This window comes from Eretmochelys imbricata, chromosome 7 (assembly GCF_965152235.1).
Source record: "Eretmochelys imbricata isolate rEreImb1 chromosome 7, rEreImb1.hap1, whole genome shotgun sequence".
In the NCBI taxonomy this organism is placed as follows: Eukaryota; Metazoa; Chordata; order Testudines; family Cheloniidae; genus Eretmochelys; species Eretmochelys imbricata.
Window position 1 is genome coordinate 111525774 of NC_135578.1, and position 26909 is coordinate 111552682.

The 26909-nt window shown below is 40.3% G+C and overlaps 1 protein-coding gene across 1 annotated transcript in view; it reads left to right on the forward strand.

Moving 5' to 3' along the window:
- Positions 1-26909, forward strand: part of GFRA1 (GDNF family receptor alpha 1) — a 194848-nt gene that overhangs the window by 133325 nt on the left and 34614 nt on the right. Inside the window, exons 5-6 of the mRNA XM_077822013.1 lie at positions 16810-16919; positions 25357-25491. Of these exons, the coding sequence (XP_077678139.1) occupies positions 16810-16919; positions 25357-25491 (245 nt within the window). The remainder of the gene's footprint in view (positions 1-16809; positions 16920-25356; positions 25492-26909) is intronic.

Below are 26909 nucleotides of genomic sequence, written 5' to 3' on the forward strand. Positions count from 1 at the left end.
AATAGGTAGAAATAATACAAACACAAGGATAGTATGCATAGATGGCAAATGCCTGGAGACCTAGACTTTGTTGATGATATTGAGAAACACCCATGCAAAGCTATAAAATAGATACTTTTGCAAAAACAGAATGAGAAGTATAGCTCAAAATCAGTTATCCCAAAACTTCCTTGTAACCCGACATGGAACAGTAATATCATACTAGAAGGCAAAAACATCAAAAAAGTAGAACAGTTCCTTTATCTGGGCAGCACCAAGCTAGCCAATGGAGACCTCAAGAAAGATGTGACATCAAGGATAGGAAAGGCATCCACAACATTCACTAAGCTCAACAATGTATGGAAATCAAAGATATAGAGAATCAAACCTAAATTGATAATTTTCAACTCAAACATAATCTCAGTGCTAACATACATCTGTGAGAGCTGGAGATCTATTAAAATGTTAGAAAAATAAGTGTCTACAAAATAAATACCTATGTAAGTGTGATGGGTCCCCGGGGTGCAACACAGACAATGGGACCGCTGAGCTCTTCAAACCCACCAACCTGGGCTGCCTCTCACACTGTTGTGATGCTGACGTCAAACTACAAGCCTCTGACAGGCACTGTACTCACACAGACATCCACAGGCAGGGACACACCCAACTGAGTTGTATGAATGGTCCCCCAGCCACTCATGAACAATCAATAGGGAGGCTCCAGCCAATTCCCCATCCCCTCAGTCTTTAACCCCTGAACTGAACTGTCTTCCACTGGTCAAAAGCCTGACCAGTGTAAGTTCATTACCTAGTTCACCACTTCATCAAAGGAAAGTGGACATGCACCAGCCATTGTTAGCCTAAGCTGAGATTTCCCAAGCACTTTAGACAAACTCACTGGCAAGCATAAAGCATTAAAATAAGTGTATTAACTATAGAACGGTAGATTTTAAGTACATATAAATGGTAGGCATAAAGGTCAGCGATAGTTACCTTAAGAAAATAAAAAGTAAACATTCTGTTTACATTCTGGGTTTGGTCACAGAGACCCCCTTGGGACTGTCACCTGATGTGCTGAAACTACCTCTGAGCCCATTTTCCCTGCCAGCTTGGGACTTCAGAACCCTGCCTTGTTGAGCCAGACACACTAGCCTGCTGCAAACACAGACCCAGGTCTGAACCACGTCCCCCAGAGCTGCAGACTTAACTGAAAACGGCTTAGCAAGTGCTCCTGTCTCTAGCACCCAGACACCCAGCTCCCAATGGGATCCAAACCCCAAATGAATCTGTTTTACTTTGTATAAAATTTATACAGGCTAAACTCATAAATTGTCCGCTCTCTGTAACACTGATAGAGAGATATGCCCAGCTGTTTGCTCCCCTAGGTATTAATTACTTAACTCTGGGTTCATTAATAAACAAAAGTGATTTTATTAAGTATAACAAGTAGAATTTAAGTGGTTCCAAGTAAGAACAAAGTAAGTTACCAAGCAAAATAAAACAAAACACGCAAGTCTAAGCCTAATACATTAAGAAACTGATCACAGATGAAGTCTCACCCCCAGAGATCTTCCAGTAAGCTTCTTTCACAGACTGTACTCCTTCCTAGTCTGGGTCCAGCAATGACTCCCTCCCCTGTAGTTACTGTCCTTTGTTCCAGTTTCTTTCAGGCATCTCTTTGGGGTGGAGAGGCCATCTCTTGAGCCAACTGAAGACAAAATGGAGAAGGTTCCAGGGCCTTTTATATTCTCTTTAGTGAAAGGACACCCCTTTGTTCTTACTGTGGAAAATCACAGCAGCAAGGTGGAGTTTGTAGCCACCTAGGCAAGTCACATGTCCATGAATGATTCAGCTTTTTGCAGGCCCACGGCACTGTTTACATGTTAGTTTGAACGTTCCCAGGAAAGCTCAGATGTGGACTGGCATCTCCCAAAGTCCATTGTTAGTTAAGTACTCCCAATTACTTGAGTAACCTCTTCACAACATGTTGGCCAGACTTTCTTATGTGTTCCTTACAGCAAACACTTTAAATACAAGCAGAGAGCCAACGCTCATAACTTCAGATATAAAAATGATACATGCATTTAAATCGGATGAATATATTCATTCGATCATAACCTTTGCAAAGATATGTTAACTGGCATATCTAGCATAAAACATATTCCACTTACATCATATTTACACTCATAAGCGTATTTTTATAAAGCATTACGGGGTGCAGCATCACACACTCATTCTAAATCTCAAACTTTTAGTCTAAACAGGAGTTGAATCAAACAGCTTTTCTCAGCCTGACAGATAGTACAAGCAGGTTACAGTTCTTCAATACACCAGGTGGGACTACCTTCCAGCCTGGAACCAAACTTCCCCAATTCAAAATCTTTGTCCTCCAGACATTCTTCCAGGTGTTGAGTTGCTGGGAAAGAGAGATCAAATGATGTCACTTTCTCTCTCTTTATATATCTTCCAACTGCTAGAAAGATTTTTTCTGTGGTGTGGGAGTCAATCAGTCCCCACTGGTCAAGCAGTCTCCATAGTGTATGTGCCTTCTTCAAGAAGACTCTGGGATCATGGATTCAGTGTTGATGAGCCATTAACAACCATCTGGCTATTAATGGCTACTCTTTTGTTGTAACTGACAGGCTGGTTGTGGGTGGTCCCAACAATACAACATATTTAAGTATCACATATAGCAATACTTCATAACTTCACATACAGCAATAGTACATGCAATCCAACAGGTTATTAGTGTTCAAGGAGATCAAGATTTACAGAATGATACCTCACAAGACATACTTTGTACAAAACATATATCACAGTGGTGAGTATTGCAGTTTCAGGGTGCTCCTTTGAGGTACAGAGTGTCCCAATAAGATTCTGGGCATTAGATGGAGAGACTTCATTGCCAACGAAGCAATCAGAGAAAATGCGAATGAGCAGCTTGTCTCCACTAGAATTAGAAGAAAGCATCAGGCATATTTTGGGAATGTACTCTGGATGTCAGCACACATACTCCTGCATGACGCTGTCAAGTGGAAACCAACTGGTTTGAGGAAATGAGGGAGCCGAAGAGAAATCTTAAGAACTACCCTTGGCAGGAGGACAGAACAATCTATCTCAAGTCCATAAAGCAGATGGAAGCAACAGCTAAATACAGAGAGGGATGGAAGAGACTGGTTTCTGCTCTGTATGCCCAACATTGGTGCAAAAAGTATTTTGTAATATATGGGTACAAAATACATTGATTATTTCTTTTATTACATTAAATGCTCATGTATCTGTTAAAAGTAAAAAGAAAAGGAGTACTTGTGGCACCTTAGAGACTAACCAATTTATTTGAGCATGAGCTTTCGTGAGCTACAGCTCACTTCATCGGATGCATACCGTGGAAATTCCACGGTATGCATCCGATGAAGTGAGCTGTAGCTCACGAAAGCTCATGCTCAAATAAATTGGTTAGTCTCTAAGGTGCCACAAGTACTCCTTTTCTTTTTGCGAATACAGACTAACACGGCTGTTACTCTGAAACCTGTTAAAAGTAAGTAAAACATTTTGAGTGAGATCAGTTCTGAGTTAGCTAGTTTAGTAGTTCCAGATGTTTAGTTCTGGTTGTTTGGCTCACTCGTTGGCTTCCGGGAAAGTGGGACCCACAAAGGTGACAATAAGCAGCCTTTATGCCCCGGTGATCCTTGGACTGATAATTGCTGGATCAGTCCTGAAGAACATCCTAGAGCAGCTTCAGGACTAGTTCAAGGTGTACTAGTTTCCTACAGTCCCGCAGGGATAGCCAGAGTGCAAGAGCACTCTGGCCACCCTCCCTTTTCCCCAGTCACACCTGCTTTGCCAAAAGAGGATGACAGAACTATGTATGGCAGTCCAGTGACACAAGGGATTTCCATATAGCAAGGGAATCCCTAATTGGCTAGTTATGCCAGCTTTCAGGCCTGTGCACAACCAGAGTGACATAAAACAGCCTTAACAGAGCTGAGGATCTACCCCACTATGTTTTCACCAATAGATTTCTCGGTAGACAGTCAGAAGTACAAGTCAGAAGAGACCATAAATAGGTTTTAAGAAGGTTTGCACAGTATCCAAACCATATAATAGTTTCCTGCGGGTCAGCTGCATTGCATTATAATTTACTCTAGTGTTTACAGATGATATTGCCACAGTCTTCTCTCCCAGGTGCTTTGATATTGCATCCATTCAGTGCTCACTTGTGATCCAGCCTTAGATAAATATGTAAGGTCCAGTGGTACACCCAAAGTACTGCAATTGCATCAATATCCCTGGCTACTTTTTGAAAGAGACAATGGATTCCCTAGGTTCCCAGCCTGTAATTCATAGACACTCCTGGTTGCCCATCTAATGAAGTGAGAACAGCTGCATCCATAAAGGACTAGTTCTTTCTTAAGTAAAATTATTTCAAGAGACACTCTGAAAAGTGGACACCCGTAAACATGATGTAGTCATTTATATTACAAGCCACAGATTAAATAGCATAAAGAAATGAAATGAAAATATACAAAAGCTGCTTTATTAAAAGTTTTATCTAGTGGATTTGTTCATGTTATTGGAAAGCTTTGTTGCAGAGACAGGCTATAAAACTTACAGGCACCCTTTGTCAGGTAAACATAGCCTGAATGCAGTGCCAGATGTATTGGGAGACTTGAGAATGCTGCTTATTTTCAGTGCTTTCATTTCAGATGTTGTACCCTTTTGCTTCAGTCAATTTTGAAATGAACATATTGTTGCCTTAACTATAAAGCTGAAAAAAAATCTTTCTAACCTATAAAGTTTAACTCATAATTTTGTAGAAGATTCTCAAGCAAGTGTTTTGTTTGCAGTTGGGGAAACAGAAACACATTATATATGTTTAAAGTCAATGCAAGGAAACAGAACTCCACAACACATATTTAATATAGGTTTGATTTCCTGTGGAATGCTTTCCAGATGTTCTCTCAAACAGGCCTCTAGAAAGTATCGTCTGGGGTAATTTTTTGAAAACAGAAAGAAAATTCTGTTTTGTGTCACTGTACCAGAAAATTACTGTTCTAATGCTTTATTACTTTATCCTGTGTCCATAATTTGCACCATATTTTTGAAAATTGTTTTATTATACAGAAAGGTCAGTAGTATAAAATATATGTATTAACCTATTGCAAATAAATCATATTAATTTAGACTCGCATCTGAGAGTGGTAGTTTCTCTTAAGACCCAGTGGAGACATAGTTACCTTAAATTAAAATTTCACTAATACATGATCTGATGGTACTTAGAGGCTTAAACTAACACTGACAATCATTGGATTACAGTTCTGGTGAGTTCTTTTGTCTCGTTGTACCAGACATTGAGTATAAGGATATGTTGTGTCCCAAGTGATTAACCCATGCAAGAGAAGAGGAAATAAAGAAAAATTCCTACACTGCTGACTTGGCTTATCTTGCTTTGCTTAAAATGCAGTAGCAAAACATACCAGGAGACAGGGAGTATGTTTGTTGTTTTAGACCAGGGGTTCTCAAACTTCATTGCACTGCGACCCCCTTCTGACAACAAAAATTACTTCACGACCCTAGGAGGGGGGACCGAAGCCTGAGCCCGCCCAAGCCCCACTGTCCTGAGTGGGGTTGGGGGGGCACCAAAGCCTGAGCCCCACCACTCTGGGCAGGGGGGCCAAAGCTGAAGCTCAAAGGCTTCAGCCCCAGGCAGGGGGCCTGCAACCTGAGTCCTGCTGCCCAGGGCTGATGCCCTCGGGCTTTGGCTTCGGCCTCGGGTAGTGGGGCTTGGGCTTTGGTTTCGGCCCTGGGTAGTGGGGCTCAGGCTTCAGCCTCGGGCCCCAGCAAATCTAAGTCAGCCCTGGTGACCCCATTCAAAGGGAGTCCTGACCCACTTCGCGGTCCCAACCCACAGTTTGCGAACCCCTGTTTTAGACTAATTGTTACTTAGGAAAAGAAGTATAGCTAATGCAAAAACAGAAAAACACATTTAAATGAATGTAGATATTGTCAATTTTAAAAGTGTATTTTGTATATATGTGTGTTTATGGAAATATTTGTGTTCTAATTGACTTTTTCACTGATATTTATTTTACATAAGATGAAGTAACTTTTTTTTTAAGATAAATTAAATCAGGAATGGGATATCTGTGTGTGTGACTTAATACATTAAATAAATAATAAGAAAATAGTTGAAAATCAGCTCCTGAAGTCCAAGGTTCTGTATGTTACTTGAAGAGTAGGCGACTGCCTGTCATCAGCTAATGTGGAGAAACAGCATTCTGTACTCAGCTCAGGGAGGGAAAATATAAATTAATTTAATCTTCACTGTTTGGCTTTTCTCCCCTCCCCAAAAAAGAAAAACACAAGTAAATATTTGAAGGGGACTCCCTTCCCCCCCTCCCCCAAGTCCCCCCAGAAAAACAAACACTAATTTCTTCTGTAAAGTTAATAGAGCTGCTGGTTAATTAATGTATATAAAGATATTTCATAAGTTTTTAAAAACTACTTAAGACCTGTTAAAATTCATAGTTGTGCCCAACTACCCAGTAGTGTGTGTTTTTAAATAAGTAAATATAAGACCAGTTAAAAGCATGGAAGTTTAGAAGTACTGAAGGAAAAAAGTCAGCACAGATGGGTCAAAATAGAAACCACAGGTGCCACTGTAACCCCCCTTTTCTGTCTTTCCTTCTTTCTCCCTCCCCCACTTTTTTCTGGTGTTCAGTCAAAAACTTAATTGCTGTAATTACAGCTGCTGTTTCTACTTGCTCTGAGTTGACCAAACATTCCCTGATAAGGTGGCAGTAGAGAGGCTTTAGTCACTGTAAGTAAGTAGTTGCTATTTCAGCAGAATAGAGGGAGTGCAGGAAGATATTAACCATGTTCAGTAGCTGTTTTGAAGCTAGTTGGGAAATCTTTAAGGGCAATCATTCCTGTAAACTCATGCACGGGCGCACACAGCCTTAATTCGAAGCTGAAAGCCCTGACCAATCAATAGTGAGGTCTATTAGGGGTGCAAAACTGGCATGCATTTTGAGCACCAATCAGATGCTCCAACTCAGCCCTGTAGGGAGAGGATAAGGCTGCCAGCAGTAACCCAGAATGAATCTGTGGGTTGGATCTCAATACACTTTCCTGTAATTTTACAGGTTAATTGGACCTTACTGGTGTGAAGCAGTTACATGTTAAGGTATCTGTAAACTCCTTAGTCCCAAGAAGGAAAATAAGTATTTTTTTTTTTATATAGCATAGGCTTATAGTTAAAGGGATAGGGAAGTTTGCTACTTGCCTAAAAGGCTGCTGCCTTACTCTTGTTATTCTAACAAGAATTAGAATTACTTAGAATTAAGTAAGATATTTGTGTGAATATCTATATTGTTGAGACACAAAGTACGACCTTGTGCCCTGACAAGTAAAGCACCAGTCAGAACCAACCGAGCCCTGCAGAGAGAAGCTAGAGCTACCCGGTTAACCCAGACTGAATTGGTGGGTTGGCTCTCAATATGTAATTCAGACTGTAATTTTATAGTCAGTTTGACTGAGACTGGGAAAATACCATAAAGGAGGAATTGTAGACTAAGGGCCAAATGTCTTCATTAATTGTATTAAATCATTGAACCAAAGACACTGTGTGAGCCTAACTGCAACAGTAATTGTCAGTTTTTCTCATTTGAAATTGTGTATGTGCTCAATATTGTTGATGCTGAAGCAGTTGGTTATGTGGTACACCTAGCTGACTGGAGTGGGGGGCACTGAAGCCCCAGAGGTCTGACTGCTGTGAGGCCCCGCCACCCTGGGGCATGCGGCAGAAGCTGAAGGAGTCGCAGAGGTCTCTTAAAGTCACAGAATCTGTGACCCCGTGGTAAAATCATATCCTTAGTTATAAGTTACAGACATACAAAGAGAGAGTCTGTGCACTGGCCAATGCCATATCCATACTCACATACCCAAAGATTTCATCGTTGGGTGGATCTCTCAACAAGTGGTCATCAATAGAGGGTTCCTGATGGGACCTTCCCAGTGAAGTCTTCCCACTCTAGCCCAATCAGGGGACCTCATTTATCGCATTGTTCTGACCACATCTAACACCTTATGCATATGCATGAGGGTGCCAACCCTCCTTTTTCTTATCTGTACTTCCACACCCCATAAGTTTTGGGGTGCTCTGATTTTCATAGGTTGTTCTCTTAGTTCCCTTTTTCCTTATTAGCATCTTATTAACATTTATGTCAACCTGTTTCCAGGGTAACCTATGTTCAGAACAGAACTTTCTGTGATGTTACAATCAGGTGCCTTGAGGTGTTGACTTTCTGGATGGATACATTACAACATATATATTGAAACATCACCTATCGGCCCATTCTTTACTTATGTATCTAATTCACACTCATCACTCCTAAATACTTGTTAATCTTATACTCACATAGTCCTATCCTATTTATCTGTTCCTCACACGTTCATTATATACAACGTAACCTATGAGTTCACCATGACAATAAAACACCTCAATGATCAAATGAACTAAGTGGCTAGATGTTGCACAGCGCCACAGAAGAGGCCACTTGATGAGGGATAGCTCAGTGGTTTGAGCATTGGCCTGCTAAACCCACAGTTGTGAGTTCAATCCTTGAGGGGGCCATTTAGGGATCCAGGGCAAAAATTGGGGCTTGGTCCTGCTTTGAGCAGGGGGTTGGACTAGATGACCTCCTGAGGTCCCTTCCAACCCTGATATTCTATGATTTGCTTCGTACAAGAGAGGAATGGTATATTTCAGCTTGGCTTTTCTAGTTTGATGTAACTGAAATCACTGTATACACATGTTCATGTACTTAGCCTGAAATTTTCCAGTATCAGAGGTATGCTATTCTTCTGTTTGAATTTTAATCCAGCACATCCCTTAAAGTGACTGTGTTGTGCCTGCCAAATGGTGTCTAGACACTAGAGCAGGTTTGGCTAATTAGTGTAGTCACCCGGATGGCTTGACAGATGTCTGTGCACTCTGTACATTTCTGCAGCTGAGACAGAAATGGAAATGTAATCCATAGGCAATATCTCTGCTAAATCCAAATGGGAACCTATCGAGTATCCTTGCTAAGCTTGTCACATCTGGAAATTGCTCTTTACCTCATTTACTGACCAAACTTATGGACTTTGGGGAAATATTATCTACCTGCTATAACAAGTGAATAAATCATGTTTTTAGTAGTGTACACTCAAATCCACCACGGACTCCTGTATGGTCTCATGCACTTACGCAGTTTTGAAATTCTGTCCAAAGGAGGTCAGTGGTACACTCCCAGTTTGCAAAAGGGAAGACACTAGTGGAGTTAGGCACTTATGGTGTGGTTCACAAAAGACCCATTTTTAGGTACCTCTGCAATCCATAAAAGTCCCACTTGGGTGCCACCTGTGTGTGCAGGTGCCTAAGTATTTTGCAATAAAAGTTCTCTAGGTGTCTATATTTCTGCCTCTCTGCATGCCTACTGCTGCCTCCCTCTCAGTGCCTATCTCCTGCCTAAGTCCTAGAGCAATTCACAAACCAGGGATGGTAGGTATTCAGCCACTTAAGTCTCATGTGGGGGCTCGATTTGGTAGCCATACTCAGAGGCTGCCTACTGGGTCAGGTCCCTCACTCCAGTTCATACTCAACAGCTGGGCAGGGAAGACAGCATCCCTTAGCCTAGTAGATAGATTGTTCATCCAGGGTGTGGGAGACCTGTGGTTCAAGGTTCCCCTCCTGAGGGAGAGAAGGGATTTGAACAGGGATCATCCACCTCTTAGGTGAGTGCCCTAACCACTAGGCTATGGGATAGTCTGATGTAAGTCTGCCACAGTCTCTCTTATTGAAGTTCTTTCACTTCAGTTAAATAATTAAATATCAATTGGGCCTATGAAAGAGCTAGAATGACTCTATAGCCCAGTGGTTAGGGCACTCACCTAAGAGGTTTCAAATCCCTTCTCTGCCTCAGGAGGAGGGGGACTTATACCAGGGGGCACCCATATCCTGAATGAGTACCCTATCAATAAGTTATTATGCTAAAGGTTATAAGGGAGGTCTTTCTCCTCCGCTATTTTGTTTTGCCCCCTCCCCCCCCCAATTTAGATAGCTGAACACCTCTCTTCCCCCAATTCATGGTTCAGAAGAAGAGATAGACATGTCCCTGCAGCCCAGACATAGGTGCTGAACTCTGAGACGTACCCTCTGGTCGGTATCTTCCATTGGCTAGCACAGACAATTGTTCCTGTGATTTTTCCAAAGCACCTCAAAGTAGGGAACTCAGCCTTGCAATGTTTAAATCTATTTGTGGATCCCACCCCACATACTTTTGAAAATCCCACTAGGTGCCTATCTGCATCTTTAGGCATCTAGGACCAGATTTTTAAAGGACCAGATGAAAGGTATCTGTGGTTCTTATTCAGGAAAGCATTTAAGACTTATTTTGCTTTAAACTTAATTTTAAGTCTGTTCTCAACTGTTCTTCTGAATTAGGGATGCTTTCCTGAATCAGGGCTGTGACATGGTCAGGCCAGATGGCTACAAAAGAGTGGTTGAAGGTAGATACATTAGTTCCAGGTTAAGCAGGTCCCTTTTCCCTGGGTAAAATAACAGGGACTATTCCAGAACACTCAGGAACTTTCTAGAACTAATTAAGGCAGGCAGGCTAATTAGGACACCTGTAGCCAATTGGGAAGCTGCTAGAATTAATTAAGGCTAATCAGGACACCTGGTTTAAAAAGGCTCTCACTCCAGTTAGTGAGGTGCGTGCAAGGAGCTGAGAGGGAGAGGGCGTGCGTGTGCTGCAGGAGGACCGAGGAGTACAAACGCTATCTGGCATCAGGAGGAAGGGTCCTGTGGTGAGGATACAGAAGGTGTTGGGAGGAGGCCATGGGGAAGTAGCCCAGGCAGTTGTATCTGTCACACAGGTGTTACACAAAACACTATAGACAGCTGTGATCCACAGGGCCCTGGGCTGGAACCCGGAGTAGAGGGTGGGCCCGGGTTCCCCATCCCCCCAACTCCCTATTGGATACAGGAGGAGTTGACTTGGACTGTGGGTCCCACCAGAGGGGAAGGTCCCTGGCCTGTCCCCGACCCAGTAGGTGGACCAGCAGAGACTGTGGGGATTGTTCTCCTTCCTTTTCCCCATGCTGGCCAGTGATAAGGTTATCTGAGTGAAAGGCAGTTTTAAGCCATAAAAGTGGCCAAACTGAGGGCTACTGTGAATCTCTGAGGCGAGCAAAATCCACCAATAAGCACAGGACCCACCAAGGTAGAGGAGGAACTTTGTCACAGGGCCTATATCCTATAGCTTCTTAATACAGTGAGTTATAGAAGAAACTGAAAATAGACAATGGCAACTGAATATGTGTGTTTAGTAAAGTACACACTAATCATTTGTACTCGCAGGTACCAAAAAAATTACTCTCTTCGTGGAGATATGACCTGCTAATTCTCCACCAGAATCTGGGTTGTAGCGTGTTTAATCCCATATAATTTTTAAAGTCTCAGTATTTCCTTTAAAACAGCATCACAGTTGGTACAATTTATGCGCTTTCTTCATGTGTGAACATACTCCTGATAATGCCGCTGTCAAGGTTCCTCCCCCACTCTGAACTCTAGGGTACAGATGTGGGGACCTGCATGAAAAACCTCCTAAGCTTATCTTTACCAGCTTAGGTCAAAACTTCCCCAAGGTACAAAATATTCCACCCTTTGTCCTTGGACTGGCCGCTACCATCACCAAACTAATACTGGTTACTGGGGAAGAGCTGTTTGGACACGTCTTTCCCCCCAAAATACTTCCCAAAACCTTGCACCCCACTTCCTGGACAAGGTTTGGTAAAAAGCCTCACCAATTTGCCAAGGTGACTACAGACCCAGACCCTTGGGTCTTAAGAACAATGAACAATCCTCCCAACACTTGCACCCCCCCTTTCCTGGGAAATGTTGGATAAAAAGCCTCACCAATTTGCATAGGTGACCACAGACCCAAACCCTTGGATCTGAGAACAAGAAAAAGCATTCAGTTTTCTTACAAGAAGACTTTTAATAAAAATAGAAGTAAATAGAAATAAAGAAATCCCCCCTGTAAAATCAGGATGGTGGATACCTTACAGGGTAATTAGATTCAAAACGTAGAGAACCCCTCTAGGCAAAACCTTAAGTTACAAAAAAGATACACAGACAGAAATAGTTATTCTATTCAGCACAGTTCTTTTCTCAGCCATTTAAAGAAATCATAATCTAACACATACCTACCTAGATTACTTACTAAAAGTTCTAAGACTCCATTCCTGGTCTATCCCTGGCAAAGACAGAATATAGACAGACACACAGACCCTTTGTTTCTCTCCCTCCTCCCAGCTTTTGAAAGTATCTTGTCTCCTCATTGGTCATTTTGGTCAGGTGCCAGCGAGGTTACCTTTAGCTTCTTAACCCTTTACAGGTGAGAGGAGCTTTCCCCTGGCCAGGAGGGATTTCAAAGGGGTTTACCCTTCCCTTTATATTTATGACAGCCTCATGTTGTCATTTAAAGATGTAAGCGTTAAAGCATGAGAGAGGAAGGTTTTGTAGTTTGGAAGCTGGACTAGGACTCAGGAGCTCTGTGTTTAATTCTCTGCTCTGCAACAGACACTGTGTATGGCTTTAGGCAAGGCAGTGAATTTCTCAGTTCCGCATCTGTACAATGAGATAGTACTTCCTTTCCCCAGTCTTTGTTTTGTTTACTTCAAAAGTAAATTCTTTGTGGAGGAAGGGCAGTCTCTTGCTTTGTGTATGTATGGTGCCTAGCATAATTAGACTATAGTCTGGGTTAGGATCTCTAGGAGCTACTGTAGTAGAAATACATTAGCTGCAATAAAGAATTTTCCTATGCTGGGTGAAAATAATTCACTAGAATTAAAACTAAAGTGATAAATTTCCAGTGCCAGGAAGTGTTCCTCCCTCTCTTTTACTATGCAGCACCAAGCACCATGATGGACATTTACTAAATGCTGAATAATAATTAGTAATTAAGTCCTTTGGAGACTTAATAGTATCCTGTTCTGGTCAGTTCCTCCTATTCAGATATTTGATTTCATCAAAGCACAAATAATCGGATAAAGGTCTCCTTTAGGATGTCCCTCCCCCACAAAAAAGTATAGAAAACCATGTTAGTTAATGGATAATTGAAAAAGTTTATTCCTCATCCATATAATACATTAAAGGGGAAAACTGAGAAAACATTACTATCTTCTAAGTGGGTGTCTGAAACATATCTAAACATATATAATATACACTCAAGGTTAGAGCCTTCAACAGTCCATTTTGGTCATGAAGACCCTCCCTTTTTCTTCACAACCTCTCCATGCATCTCTTTGAGCAACCAGCTAGTGCCTTGCGTTTCTTTAGTTCCTACTTCCATGAGACTTCATGGTCCCTTCTCCAAATCTCTCTCCTTTTGGGGATGAAACTCTGGTCCCATTTAAGTCAATGGAAAAGCTCTCATTAACTTCACTGGGGCACGATTTCACCTCAGGTTTATTCCTTCTGTTATTTTTTTCCTATATCATTCCTCCAAACCCTTTGGGTGACATCCTGGGCTCAGTGAAGTCACTGGGAGTTTTTCCCTGAGTTTAAAAACTGCTAGACAATAGCTGTCCCTTTGATCACCAGTATGCATTGCCATACTTTTTCTTACTGCCACTCATGACTGTCCCTGCTTTATTACAGAGAGTATTGCTTCTGATGATCAACTGTGACAGCTTTTGAATATTTTAAGTAGTCACATCAACAGTTTTAAGAACTTTTCAAATGGTTCATTTCCATAAGCGTATTTCTAACCCACAAATTTCAAGTGCCTTGGACCTTCTTTCATCAGTGCTCTATTCACGTGTAGGCCGAGGTTTGCCTCCAAAAAATGAAATACGCAGAGAAGTTTTACATAACTCACTGAATACAGCGAAAACCTTACTGCTTTTAAATGTACAGTATTCATTTTATAAATGGCATACATATCCACAGCTGTGCAAACAATGCCATAGTTCAATTAACCAGCCTTAAAAAGGGGTGAAGTGGCAATTGCCTCAGATAATTTCAAAACATCAAAGAGCTTTTTAAAAATACTCCAAAAAGAAATGTATAAAGGTGTAATTAATATTGCTTAAAGCAACAGGGCATGCTAATATGAGGTGAGTCCATGTGAAGAATTTGTTTTTATGTACAAGACTAATTTTAAAAAATCCTTGGGGTCTTTTTTTTGAACAATATTTCAAAGCTTATTCATTTATCCCTCAGAATATTTGAAAGATCAAGATCATAAAGGAAAAATTGAACTTGTGTTCTTTCTATATTTTTGGCTGCTCCAAATATTTTTACTAGTGCTATTACTAGTACCACGTTTGGGGGAATTTTTTCTTCAAAAGACTGTTTTGAGCAGATTTGTATAGGATTTATCAATAGGATCATTCTTATTTTATTTGGTTAGTAATATGCACAATATTTAAGGTATACTTTTCTGAAGATCTGCAGTTTACTTTGAGGAGATTTCATATGGCTACAATAGGACCATTTAATTTATTTTTTTCCCCCACAAAAAGGAGAGATTATTTTCCTTCCTTGGAAGGTGATTTTTTTGGTGGCGTGCTCAATTCCTTTTTTACGCCAAAGGAGAGGAAAAAATCATTAATACAGGCATGCACATGGAGGATTTGTGATTTGGACGCTGGAAATTAATTCATTGTTTTGAATGTAGTTGTGTTATATATTTTACATTATACATGTGACTGCCTATGTACACTATACATATATACACACACATCCTGCATGAATATAGTCATGTACACTAAAACACAAACACTCATATTACAAATGTCACTCACTATCCAAATTATCAAAATTCTCAGCTAGATACTAGAGAATTAGCAAGACACTTAACCAAATAGTGTCCCTACTCAAAAACTGGTTAGAACTGCCACACTGAAGGAATATGAAATTAACATAATATTCAGAGTACCTGTTGTCAAACATCTTTTGTATTAACCCATTGCTTATTATTAACATTTCCAAAAGGGTTGTTATCTCTGCTAAAGGAGTTTTAATATGATGTACTATGCTTTAGGCAGGGCTTTGGTTGTCATCGAATAGGTTATTTTTGTATCTCAGTTTATTTAAAGAGCTGTATCACTGGTTTGGGCTGGCTGGTGACCATGCTGTCAGCTGTCTTACAGTGATGAGAACATTTTGGGCCAGATCCTCAATTAGTGTAAATCAGCATTGATCAACTGAAATGAATGGAGTTACAATAATTTTCCCCAGTTGAGGATCTGGGCTTCAGTTTTAATTTCACACGTCACAGGACTTTTCTTTCCTCCGTAGACTCAGGTTTAAATAATCCGTAAATTTAGAGACTAAATATGTGTCAAAGCTAAGATCATAAGTAAAACGAGTTTGGTGGCTTAAGCTTAGTTTCCATTGGAAAGTAATCCACATCAGTATTTGGTACAATTAGTTGTCTGTTCAAGAGCGTTTAAGAACTAAGGCAGCATGGAAACTCAATTACTTTTGTCTCTAGAGAGAGACAGAAAGATCCTGCAGGTCAGGGAGAACATTTATTGGCAATCTAGTGCAGTGGTGCTCGAACCACAGCTGTCTGAACTATAATTGGCCTTTGAAAACTTAGACGTGCGATGCTTCTAGATTGTTAACTTTCATGACCACAAATATTCTCCAGAAATTAACATGAATTCAAGCTGTATGCACTAGGGATCAGTTGAGCACTTCTGAGCCTCCTCAACGGTTTACTACAATAAATAAATTCTTTAAACAGGCTGTGCAGTAAATGACCAGTGTCGCTACATCCGGGGGGTTAGTTATGGGAGCTTAAAAACATTTGGCAATGACAGAGCATGTTAAGTGAGTTGTGGAGCCATGCACCTTGTAGTCCAAGGGAAAACTGGACTATTCTAAACATTGTGGCACCTGCCAATGTTTTTCAAGACTCTAATCTGTGCTCCTGCAGCTCAAAAAAAGCCTTTGTTTAGGGGTTTTGCCTACTTACATAAATAATGACATTTAAATCTGTGGAGGTATTTTAACACCCAGCTACTACTCGTGGAATAATCTTTGTTCCCTGCCCACATTGTGAAGATTTTGTGCCACACGGACTCAGTATGCTTTCCTTACCCACAAGAGTTTAGTCTATATCCTGAAACATAATTTATAAAAATATCCTTATATGTAATAACCTAAGAAACTCCCAGTGGACTATCCTTCCCCTCCCAGAGTGGCAAAGTGAGGGTCTCATGGTAGTTCAGTAGCAGGTCTATGAACAGAACTCAGGTTTCCTTACTCTAAGCCCTCAGCTCAATCCAGTAGACTTCTGCTAAGTGCACATTTTACAAGGGCAAAATGTTTTCTCCAGTACTGTTACTCCATACATAATCAATGAACCACTTGTTCTAGCAGATACTGTGTTCTCTTAATACAAGATTTTCTTCCAGATGTCATACTCCTGCTCTCTAATCAGAGTTCGGAATCACAAAACATGAACCCTTTCATGATGGATTCTCTTGTTTGCTTGTGTTTGGTGGGAAATGCAGAGCACTCATTTTGGTATAAAGTGTATATTTCTGCATGCAGTGTCCTTCGCTGACGGCATACCTTAACCCTTCTCAGATCTACACTCCAAAAGCAGACAGGGACATATTTAAAAAGGGAGTCTTACCAGTTTAAATGTGTTCTATGTATGTATTTAAGAAGATGAAATATTGACAAAAAAAGAAAAGTGCAAAAGGTAAGGCTGCCTGGAGGCTTGATTTTTAAAGATATGCATTTTTTTTCTTACCATGTTGCAGATCTCGCCTTGCAGATTTTTTCACAAACTGCCAGCCTGAGTCACGGTCTATTAGTAGCTGTCTGAAGGAAAACTATGCTGACTGCCTCCTCGCTTACTCGGGGCTTATTGGTAAGAGCTTTGCGCGGAGTGGGTGCTCTCTGAGTGTTGCTTGCAAATGGAACAAAAGAATGACATCTTGAAGGCCTGCTGAAAACAAAAAATAAAGTTAAATATTACACCATGAGATTGTAGGCAGAATCCCCCAATTAAATCAGCAGCCCTTTGTTTTGACTCTAAGATTCTTCTGGAGTAAATTAAGCTGTATAGTAGCAAGCAAAAGAAGGGCAGAGGATGAGGGAAAGAAATGTGCTTGACTGTGAAGAAAATTGGTATGGAAGCAAGTAGAAGTAAAGCTCGAAAACAAAGTGGTCAATATTGGACAGGCCCATTGAGTAAAAAAGTGAATAGAGTAAAAAGAGTAGGTGACACTAAAACTTGCCAGTGTTTGCTGTTATTAGAAAATCAGGTGGTATTGACATGTTTAGGGAACGCTTACCATGAACTGAAAAATGAGGCAGCAATAGACCAGATCAGTCTCATTTCACTTCCATCAGCTGTAGTTTTCACGATCTTCCTATGGCCCTTCAAACTGTTTTCTGAGATGCCTCTCCGTGGAGGTGAACTTATCTCCTGAAATCCTCTCCTTCTCCAATAATTCATTTTGCTCACTGCTACCTGCCTGACTCTCAACCTGGGGACGCTTATATGCAAGTCAAATTTCGTATCCCACCCATGCTGATTGATTCCTGATTGGGAGAACTCATCTCGGGCAAGGGAACTTTCCACAGACATGTCATGGCTGGACAATAAAGAAAAAGGGGAGTGTTAAGACTGTAAAACAAACAAATTACAAAAATGGTCACTAGGTAAGGGATTTTTTTCAAGCTCACAGCCTGCACCTGCCATGATGCATTCATAGCCCCTTTTGTTAGGAGTGAAGGCCCCAGCCGAACCCCTGAAGCAGATCCTGCTGTTAAATGAATGTCTTCTGAAATACCGTCCAGAACAAAAACATGTACAGAATGGTCTGATCTTGCTGGAAAATTAAATTAAAAGCAAGTCCTTAAAATGAATAAGGTAAATTATACCTGGTGACTACTAAGAAAAGACACGGTAGTTTTAAAGACTGCAGTCCAAGATTTATCAGAAAAAATAATATACAGAAAGCAAGCCATGGGAGCAGTGACTGATAAAAATTCATTTGATTCGAGAACAAAGAACTGAGTAGTGAAGAAATCAGATCCAGTCAATGAAATTAAGGGTGTAGCTGCTGGCAAGGAGTAATTCTTGTACTAATGGATAACTCTGGATAAGAGCTGTTGGCAAATTGTTACTGGGCCTAGTGACTTTTGTAGAGGATTTTATTGGATCCATTTTGCAATTTAACCTTAAGGATGACCCAGTTCATATAGAGAGGTGCTTTTGTGTTCCTGTAGGCAATGATATTGCACGAATAGTATAACACTGCATAAACACTTTCTGACACCAGGGATGTGGAATGGGTCCCTAAGGAAGTGAAATCAAAAGGAGATCTAACTTCTGAAGGGGAAAATAAACATTCTTCTTCTCTCCTAACAGCCCCCAGACACGTGCATGAAGATCGGAACTGACTAGTGTTATAGCAGTTTACACTTCTCAGCTGTAGTTCAGATAAACAAAGGAATGTACTAAAACAAACCTTCCTTGTTGTGGAATAACAAGATCCTGATTCTGATCTCAGTCAGACCAGTGTAGATCTGGAGTAAATTCATTAGCTTCAGTACAGAAACTCCAAATTTACAGCAGTCTAGATTAGATCAAAATCAGGGCCAGAGTCGTCCTACTGATATTGTAAAATATATGGGAAGCAGACCCATTTTGGTTAACTTTGTAGCAAGCTATTCCAGGTTCGTTCATCTAAATACCAGGCATCTCCAGCTAGCATGGTGAAGATAAAATACTGTTCATTAAAATAGAATGCTGTTTCATTTAGTTACTTCATAAGAGGTTGCGTACAATTCTAAAGAGATGGCAGCAAGGTTTTGTAACCTCTGCACTGTTTGTTTCAGGAGCATGAAGGTTCTCTATGGAATGTACAGTGGGTCTGCCTCTGCTTTCATGTACACTGATGTAAACTAGAGGCAACTCCACTGAAGTCAGTGGAATTAGAAGTAGAAGAAAGCTGGTGTAAATGAGCGTAGAGTCATGTCTATTGGCAGTAGGTGAGATGTTATACCAGTTAAATGGAAAACAGGTTGCATGGAGTGGTGGTTTTGGATTGTATTGGTATGATATACACAGTCTGAAAGTATATTTTAGAGGAAGGGATTTTTGGTTTTGTGTGGGAGCTAATGAAAATCAATAAATACAGGGTTTTTTTTTTTAAAAAGTGATAACCTGTAAAGAAAAAAGACGTGATTGTTTGGTGTAAAAAAAGGTTGGAGATAGACGGATGTGAAACCCAACATATTGGTCATTCCTAAGTTAAGCACACTGGTCCCGTCTCTGCTCCCACACTGGTTTCATACAAGTGTAACTCTATTGAATTCAATATAAGATTTTCCATACATTTTCTGAAGCATTTTTCCTTATTTGTTTTCCACATCCTGTCCTTTTAATTTCCTTATGTCTCCCTGAAATTCCATAGGATTTTGTGTTCGTGAACGAGGATTGCAGGATCAAACACTGTAACATATTGCTAGGGATACCCAGAGCTAAGAGCCACTCCGTTACCTCTCTCACCATGGTCCTAACTGTCTTACGTATGAATAATTTAAAACCAGTTTATCAGTGCTAGAAGTGTGAATCTCAGTTACCCAATAAATTGTGTGTAAATCCTGCCAACTACACCACTGTAACATGCTGCTTATGAGCCACTTGTGCTAGCTCTCTGCCTCAGCAAGAGTGAGTTTCGTTGGCAGTTGCACTTTGTATCAGTTTCTGCCCCAGCAGTCTGTCTTCCTCACGAGCAAGACAGCCTTGCAGGTCAGAATCAGTAAATTCCTGCCTCCAAGCTCCTCAGAGATGTTTCTCTGCAGTGTATGGCCACTATCACTGTATATTCACAGAAGATACTAAGATGGCTGTTCTGTTAAAGAGTCAGTACATCACAGCTTATTCATTTACTGGGGTAAATACACCCTTCTGCTCAAACACAGCACAGAATTTGTTTATAGTAAAAGTAAAACAAGTTTATTAACAAAAGAGAATTGATTAAGTGATACCAAGTAAAAGAGCTAAGTGTAGAAATGGTTACAAGCAAATAAAAGTGGAAACATGCATTTAAAAGTCAAAAACTTAATCTATCAAGATACAGTTTTGTTCAAGATGGCCTCTCTCACCCACAGTCTCCTTTCCAGCTTTTCACTTGTGGGGTTTGCCAGGACCTATCACAGAAATCAAACCACTTGGTTTCTTTGTCTCGTTAAGGTGAAGGACAAAGCGGGGGTGGGGGTGTCTCTCTCTGTTTCTTATATCCCAAAAGGGATTTCTTTGTCGTACAAGTCAGGAAGCCCTCTTGGGAATTCAGTCTTCTGTGATTCCTTGGGGTGCAGGAGCCATGTTAATTCTCTGTCATAACCCCAATTGGTTTAGCTGGATAGCTTTGTTTACTGCTAATATTTAAAACGAGGTTAAACCCATATTCCGTTGTCTTGGGCAGGCAGACCTATGTATCACCTTTACCTAGGCTGTCTTGTCTTAAACATGTTTTAGTAACATCTTACAGAGGGAGTTTATAACTTCATACATAAGGTTAACACATGCATTTTACAATGATATTAATAACCAGCATGTTGTTAGCTTTCATATGATCCCTCACAAGGCATATTTTGTGCAGATATTGTTGCAGTAGTGTGTGTATACGGGAGAGCCTGGAGTCACAAGCACGTAATTCTGGATCTTGTTACAATTAGCTGATCTTTTGGCCTGGGCCCAATGACTCCTGTCATTCTGCATTCTTGCTGAGCTTCTCTTCCTTCTACCTTGCTGACAGTCCTGTTGTAAAGCATACGTGCTTAGCAATTTTAACAATCTCTGCTAAGCCTGGGCCAATTCCTGTAGTCAAATTTCACATGTTCAGGGTCACACCTTGGTTGGAGGAACTTAGTTAAACTTTTTTTCATTCTTAAAAGATATTCTCATTCGAGCTGGAAGATATGCTGAGGTTCAGGCCAGTTTTGCCTCTGCCTAATGCATGACTTTGATGCCTGCTCCAAATAACATGATACAACAATTGGAAATAGTGACCACAACAGAGCTATTATGACCTATTTTACTCCCAACTGCCATGATTACCCTGCTTGCTTAATGTCCTTAGCAGAATTTTCAAGAGGCCATCTTACAACAAAGAAAAAATTCCACACACACAGGGGATAAAGGAATCCACCCCAGGAAACCAAACATATAATCTACTTGGGTTCACATCTGCCCTCAGGTTTGAATGACAGACTTATTTTCTGCTAGCTGCTTTTTCAGCCACTCTGTTTTTTCCAGTATATACAGTGTATATGCTGTATGTATACCTTCCTCATCCTGTTTTTCCTATAGTCACTGACTCTGATCATAGCTTGTCACATTTTACACTTTCACCTGCTCTTTACACCCACTTTTATGGCCTTATTACCTCTTCTTCTTGAAAGTCTTACCTTAGTGGCCCTTCCAACTTCCTTCATACCCTATTGTTTCTATTTCTTTATCAAGTATTTTTATCATCAGTTTTTCTGATACTCGTCTATTTTCTTTCCATTAAAAAACTCTGTTTTTTCGTATTCTCTCTACATTACTTTCTTCTTTCCGGATCATAAATATCACATATTTGAAACAGTGGGCTGAAATCATCAAAGAAATAATGGGTAGATATTTTTCATTGCTTTATTTTAATTTAATAACATTCCTATTCTTATTTATCTACTGTTACATTTTCATAGTGCAAGTGATATTTGCTGATTTTGCTCTATTCCCCACCTTCATTTCATAAAAAATTTGAACGGTTCTTCTTACACATATGCTGATTTTATGTAGACATTGGGTAATTATCACTACAACTTTTAGTTACAAATTGAGAGTAGATAAAGTGATTGCATTCAACTTCAAAAAGAAGGTGGGGGGGTGAGTCTTATAATTTGCAGCTAACTTCAGTTCTGCATAACTTCAGGATTTCTTTAAGACCGCTTATAATGTTTGTTTTTCTTTGTCTTCCATTTCATTTGTGAAACAATTTAAATATTCCTGTCAATGCCTAAGTATGACTGAAAGGCACTCACATAGTGCTGCACACATTGATGTGGTATTTGTCAGCCCCCCTTTTTTTGAGGATTATAAATTCTAGGCTCTATGGACCAAGCTGGCTCTTTCAATCTGCACTGTGGGTCTCTAATATGTATCTTCATCCATTCCACATGCCTGGCTACCACTGACAATACATTTGCTCTAGTTGGGAGCAGAGAGAAGTTTGCCCTAAATCTCCAGGCTACTGGGTGTGGAATGTAGGTGCTGAAAAACTTATTCAGCCAACAGCTGCCCTCATTAGTGCAATTCTAAAGTAATTCTGTTGACTTTTGGGGTTGGAATCAATGGAGTTATTTCAGATTTACACCAAGTTAACTAAAAGCAGAAGGGGAATATAAACTTTTAAAAATACTTGAAGAATGAGCCATTTAAAATAATTAAGGGGATGATTGGTCAACCCTTACTCAAGTTTGTGAACGCTTACTTAGACTGGGAATGACTTCAATGAGTCTACTCATTTAACTAAGTGCTCACCAAAATGAATAAGGGCTGCATAATCTAGATCAATGGAGGGCATTTTCAGTGTTTCCTTTAGGACATGTAATGCATTCTTTATTTTGGTTTAGTTGTTGCTTTACCTGAGCCTGAAATGTAAATATTAGAATACTTATCCAATAATTTGTGCAAAAAAAAATTAAAATGGAAGCACAGATACAAGATCATAGGTTGTTGGCAATGTTTAAGAAATGCAGTCATAAAAACATAGACATTTAGGGCTGCTCAAAAGGTCATTTGGTCCAGCCCCTTGCCCTGAGGCAGGACCAAATATAGCTAGACCATCCCTGACAGGTGTTTTGTCCAACTTGTTCCTAAAAACCTCCAATTACGGGGATTCAACAATCTCCTTTGGAAGCCTAGTCCAGTGCTTAACTATTCTTATGGTTAGAAAGGTTTTCCTAATAGCTAACCTAAATCTGCCTTGCTGCAGAGTTATTAATAACTTCTTGTCCTATCTTCAGTGGACCTGGAGAACAATTGATCACTGGCCTTTATAATAGCCCTTAACATATTTTAGGACTGTGTAACGATGCTGGTTCTGTTGGGACCCAACTGAGAGTGCCAATTCAGGACAAATTGCTTCAAGCAGGGCAGTTACAGGCCAAGGCTGGGGTTTCTATGCACACCAAGGCAAACCAAACCAGTCAAACAGAGAAGACTTTGGTTCTACCCTACTGGCTAACCACAAGTCACACAAACAATTCCCTTAGACACTCCAGTTTCCCAGTATCATCACCCGTGCCACTCGTTATGGGGACAAATGGTCATGAAAACCAATACCCCAGTAAAAGAAAAAAGGCTCTCTCAATCCCAAAGGACCAAGCCCCAGACCCAGGTCAATATACAAATCAGATCTTACCCACAAATCACACTGTTGCCAATCCTTTAGAATCTAAAATCTAAAGGTTTATTCATAAAAGGAAAAAGATATATATGAGAGCAAGAATTGGTTAAATGGAATCAATTACATACAGTGCTGGCAAAGTTCTTGGTTCAGGCTTGCAGCACTGATAGAATAAACTGCAGGTTCAAATCAAGTCTCTAGAGTATATCCACAGCTGGGATGGATCAACAGTCCTTCGTTCAAAGCTTCAGTGTAGCAAAGTTCCTCCAGAGGTAGGAAGCAGGACTTAAGACCAGATGGAGGAGCTGCAGCAGTTTTTTATATTCTTTAGCCATGTGGTCTTTCTTTCTTTGTTCCAAAGACAAGCTGTCCATCACATGGCATGGAAAAATCTCAGAGTTCTGTCCATTGGCATGTCCCTGCATACCTGCTGAGTCACAAGGCATGTCTGCCTTCTCTCAATGGGTCAGTTGTATAGCTGATGGTCCTTAATGGGCCATCAAGCAGGCTGGGCAGAGCTGACACCAACTTGTCTGGAGTGTTCCCCAGAAGCATAGCACAAGTTTGAAATACAGACAGTACAGAGCCAATATTCATAACTTTAACTACAAAAATGATACACACATATAGACAACATAATCATAATCAGCAAACCATAACCTTGTCTTAGACACCTCATTTGACCCCCTTTATACAAGATTTGGTGCCACTACAGGACTTTGGTTGCAACAATGATCTATACGGTCGCAGCTTATGTCAATAACATGTCAGACTGTTATTAGGTTCCCTGCTCAGTCTTTCTTTTTTCAACACTAAACATGCACAGTTTTATCTTTCCTCATAGGTCAGATTTTCTAAACCTTTCATCATTTTTGATTCTCTCCCCTGGACTCTCTAATACTTGTGCACATCTTTCTTAGAATATGACACCAGGATCTGGACACAGTACTCCAGCTGAGGCCTCACCAGTGCTGAGTAGAGTGGGACAGTTAGCTCTCGTGTTGTATATGCAACACTCCTATTACTACACCCCAGAATTATATTAGCCTGTTTTGCAACTCCATCACACTGTTGACTCGTGTTCAATTTGTGATCCACTATAAACCAGCTCTTTTTCAGGAGTACTACCATTTAGCCAGTGATTCCCCATTTAATAGTTGTCCATTTGATTTATCCTTCCTAAGTATAGTACTTTGCAATTGTCTTTTTATTAGATTTCCTCTTGTTGATTTCAGACCAATTTTCCAATTTGTCAATGTTATTGTGAATTCTGATCCTGTCCTCCAAAGTACTAGCTACCTTGGCCAGTTTGGTATCATCCTCAGATTTTTATAAACATACACCCCACTACAGTATCCAAGTCACTAATGGCATTGACACTAAAAGCAGAGTTATTAGTAAATTGAAAGCTGCAGGAAATAAATTCTAGCTAGTTATGAAGATTAATTATATTGTTTCTGTGTTCCTCTCCTACCACACTGTGGGCAGAACCTTTCAGAACAGTGGAGTCTTGGTGTTAGCACCCCATTGAGATGTATGAGGAAGTTCAGATCTCTCATAGTTATTGTTTCAGACTGTCTGCAAACTCATGTGGACATCTCAGCATCAATTACACTACAGTCAAGTTTTCACACATTTCTTCACAACCATACCAGCTAGAATCTTTTTTTAAAAATAAAATAAAAATGAAAGCTGAGATTCTGCACTCCACACGTGATTCTGAGAGCTAGGGCCTTATGCACCAGGCCTATAGTGTTTATGTGTTAGTGTTAATGTTAATCCATCCCTGTTTCTGTCTTCCACTAGATGATGTTTGTCACTTCTTTGGGTAATATATATAAGGGTAGGACATTACAAAGATTACTGATGGTACAGTGTGTTGCTCTTTGTTAATAGGCACAGTTATGACACCAAACTACATAGACTCCAACAGTCTCAGTGTTGCCCCATGGTGTGACTGCAGCAACAGCGGTAACGACATAGAAGAATGCTTGAAATTTCTGAATTTCTTCCAGGACAATACATGCCTTAGTGAGTACAATATTATAAAATGTCTTCAAACATACATTTATTCATGTTGCAACATGTGCTGTATGGGGTTGTTTCACCTAGTTTTTAAGTACATTGTGATACTTCAAGGCCACTTCTATGCATTTTGATAGATTGGATATGTAGTAGGTTTAGAAACTAGAACTAAAGGTAGTTGAGCAAATCTACCTGATGTTCAAGCTTGTAAACATGAGAAATTGTGGGAGATAATTCCAAATAATAGTGGTACATAATGTGGAAAAATTCATCTACCAACAGATTATATTTTGGGTGGCCATCAAGGAAGGTCTCTACCAGAAAATTGCAAGATCTAAGTGGCTTGTGTATAATGTGAGAAATAGGCTATGAAGGGTTTTATACAGATATACATGAATTGGGATTTTATTATCAGTACTCTCTCAGATACTTGAAATTTGGTCACAAACTTCTCTCAAATGATTTTTTTCACAATGAGATCCTGATACAGCAATTTAATTGAGATTGTTACATTATGGTTTTAATAGCCCAACTTACTTCCAGTTGAGGGCCTCTGAGAAGTCAGTTTTGGTAGACTTCCTTTCCAAACTTCCTTTTGCCAGCACACTTATAACTCAATGATAGGGAGCGCACACCAGAATTTCAGAGAAACGGTTTATTGCTGTTGTAGGGCAATACAATATTTAAGGTAGTCAGGGGAGTCATACAGCACACAAACTTGGTCACCTCTTTTTAAAAAAAAACAACCAGAAAGTTATATTAGCAGTGGGTCTGAAGTAGGGCATTCTCTAGTTGGGGATAGGGGAGTGATAGTGAAATTCCATCACTGGGCTATCAGAGACCTTGCACTTCTCTAAGACCTTGTCTCTAAGAATCTTGCAGTGGTTTGTAGGGTATGTGTAGCTACATGCCTCAGTGAAAAGCTCCAAAAGCTCCCCACTGCCAGAGCCTTTCCCCACCTGTATTACACCCGTCAGCCTTTCAGCACTGCTTGCTTCTTTCAGTGCAGTGGGAAAAGGCTCTGGAGATGGGAAGGCAGCAGGACACTACAGTGCTAAAAATAGCAGTGTGGATGAGTGAGGCACTTCTTGAACATATGGAGAGCTGTGTAAGATGTATACCCTTGTGTTCAGATGTATAGGGCACTCTGCTCTATTCACTACTACGCTACTCACTTAAGCAGTGCCTCATTGCATACACTGTTATTTATGCCTGTTCTAGCTGGGCATGTAGTGTTAGTACTCTACACACCATCAAAGGTGTTGACTGCCCTAAGACCATTTTTATCTTTTGCCTCTACCCAACAATCTCTCAACATGAAATACTTCCATTAAGCATCAGTTCTGTGTGCAGAACGATGACAGGGTTGAGCCCTATTTGTTAAAAGCCTTGGAAGGATTGCTAGTCAGGAAAGGTTAATGTAG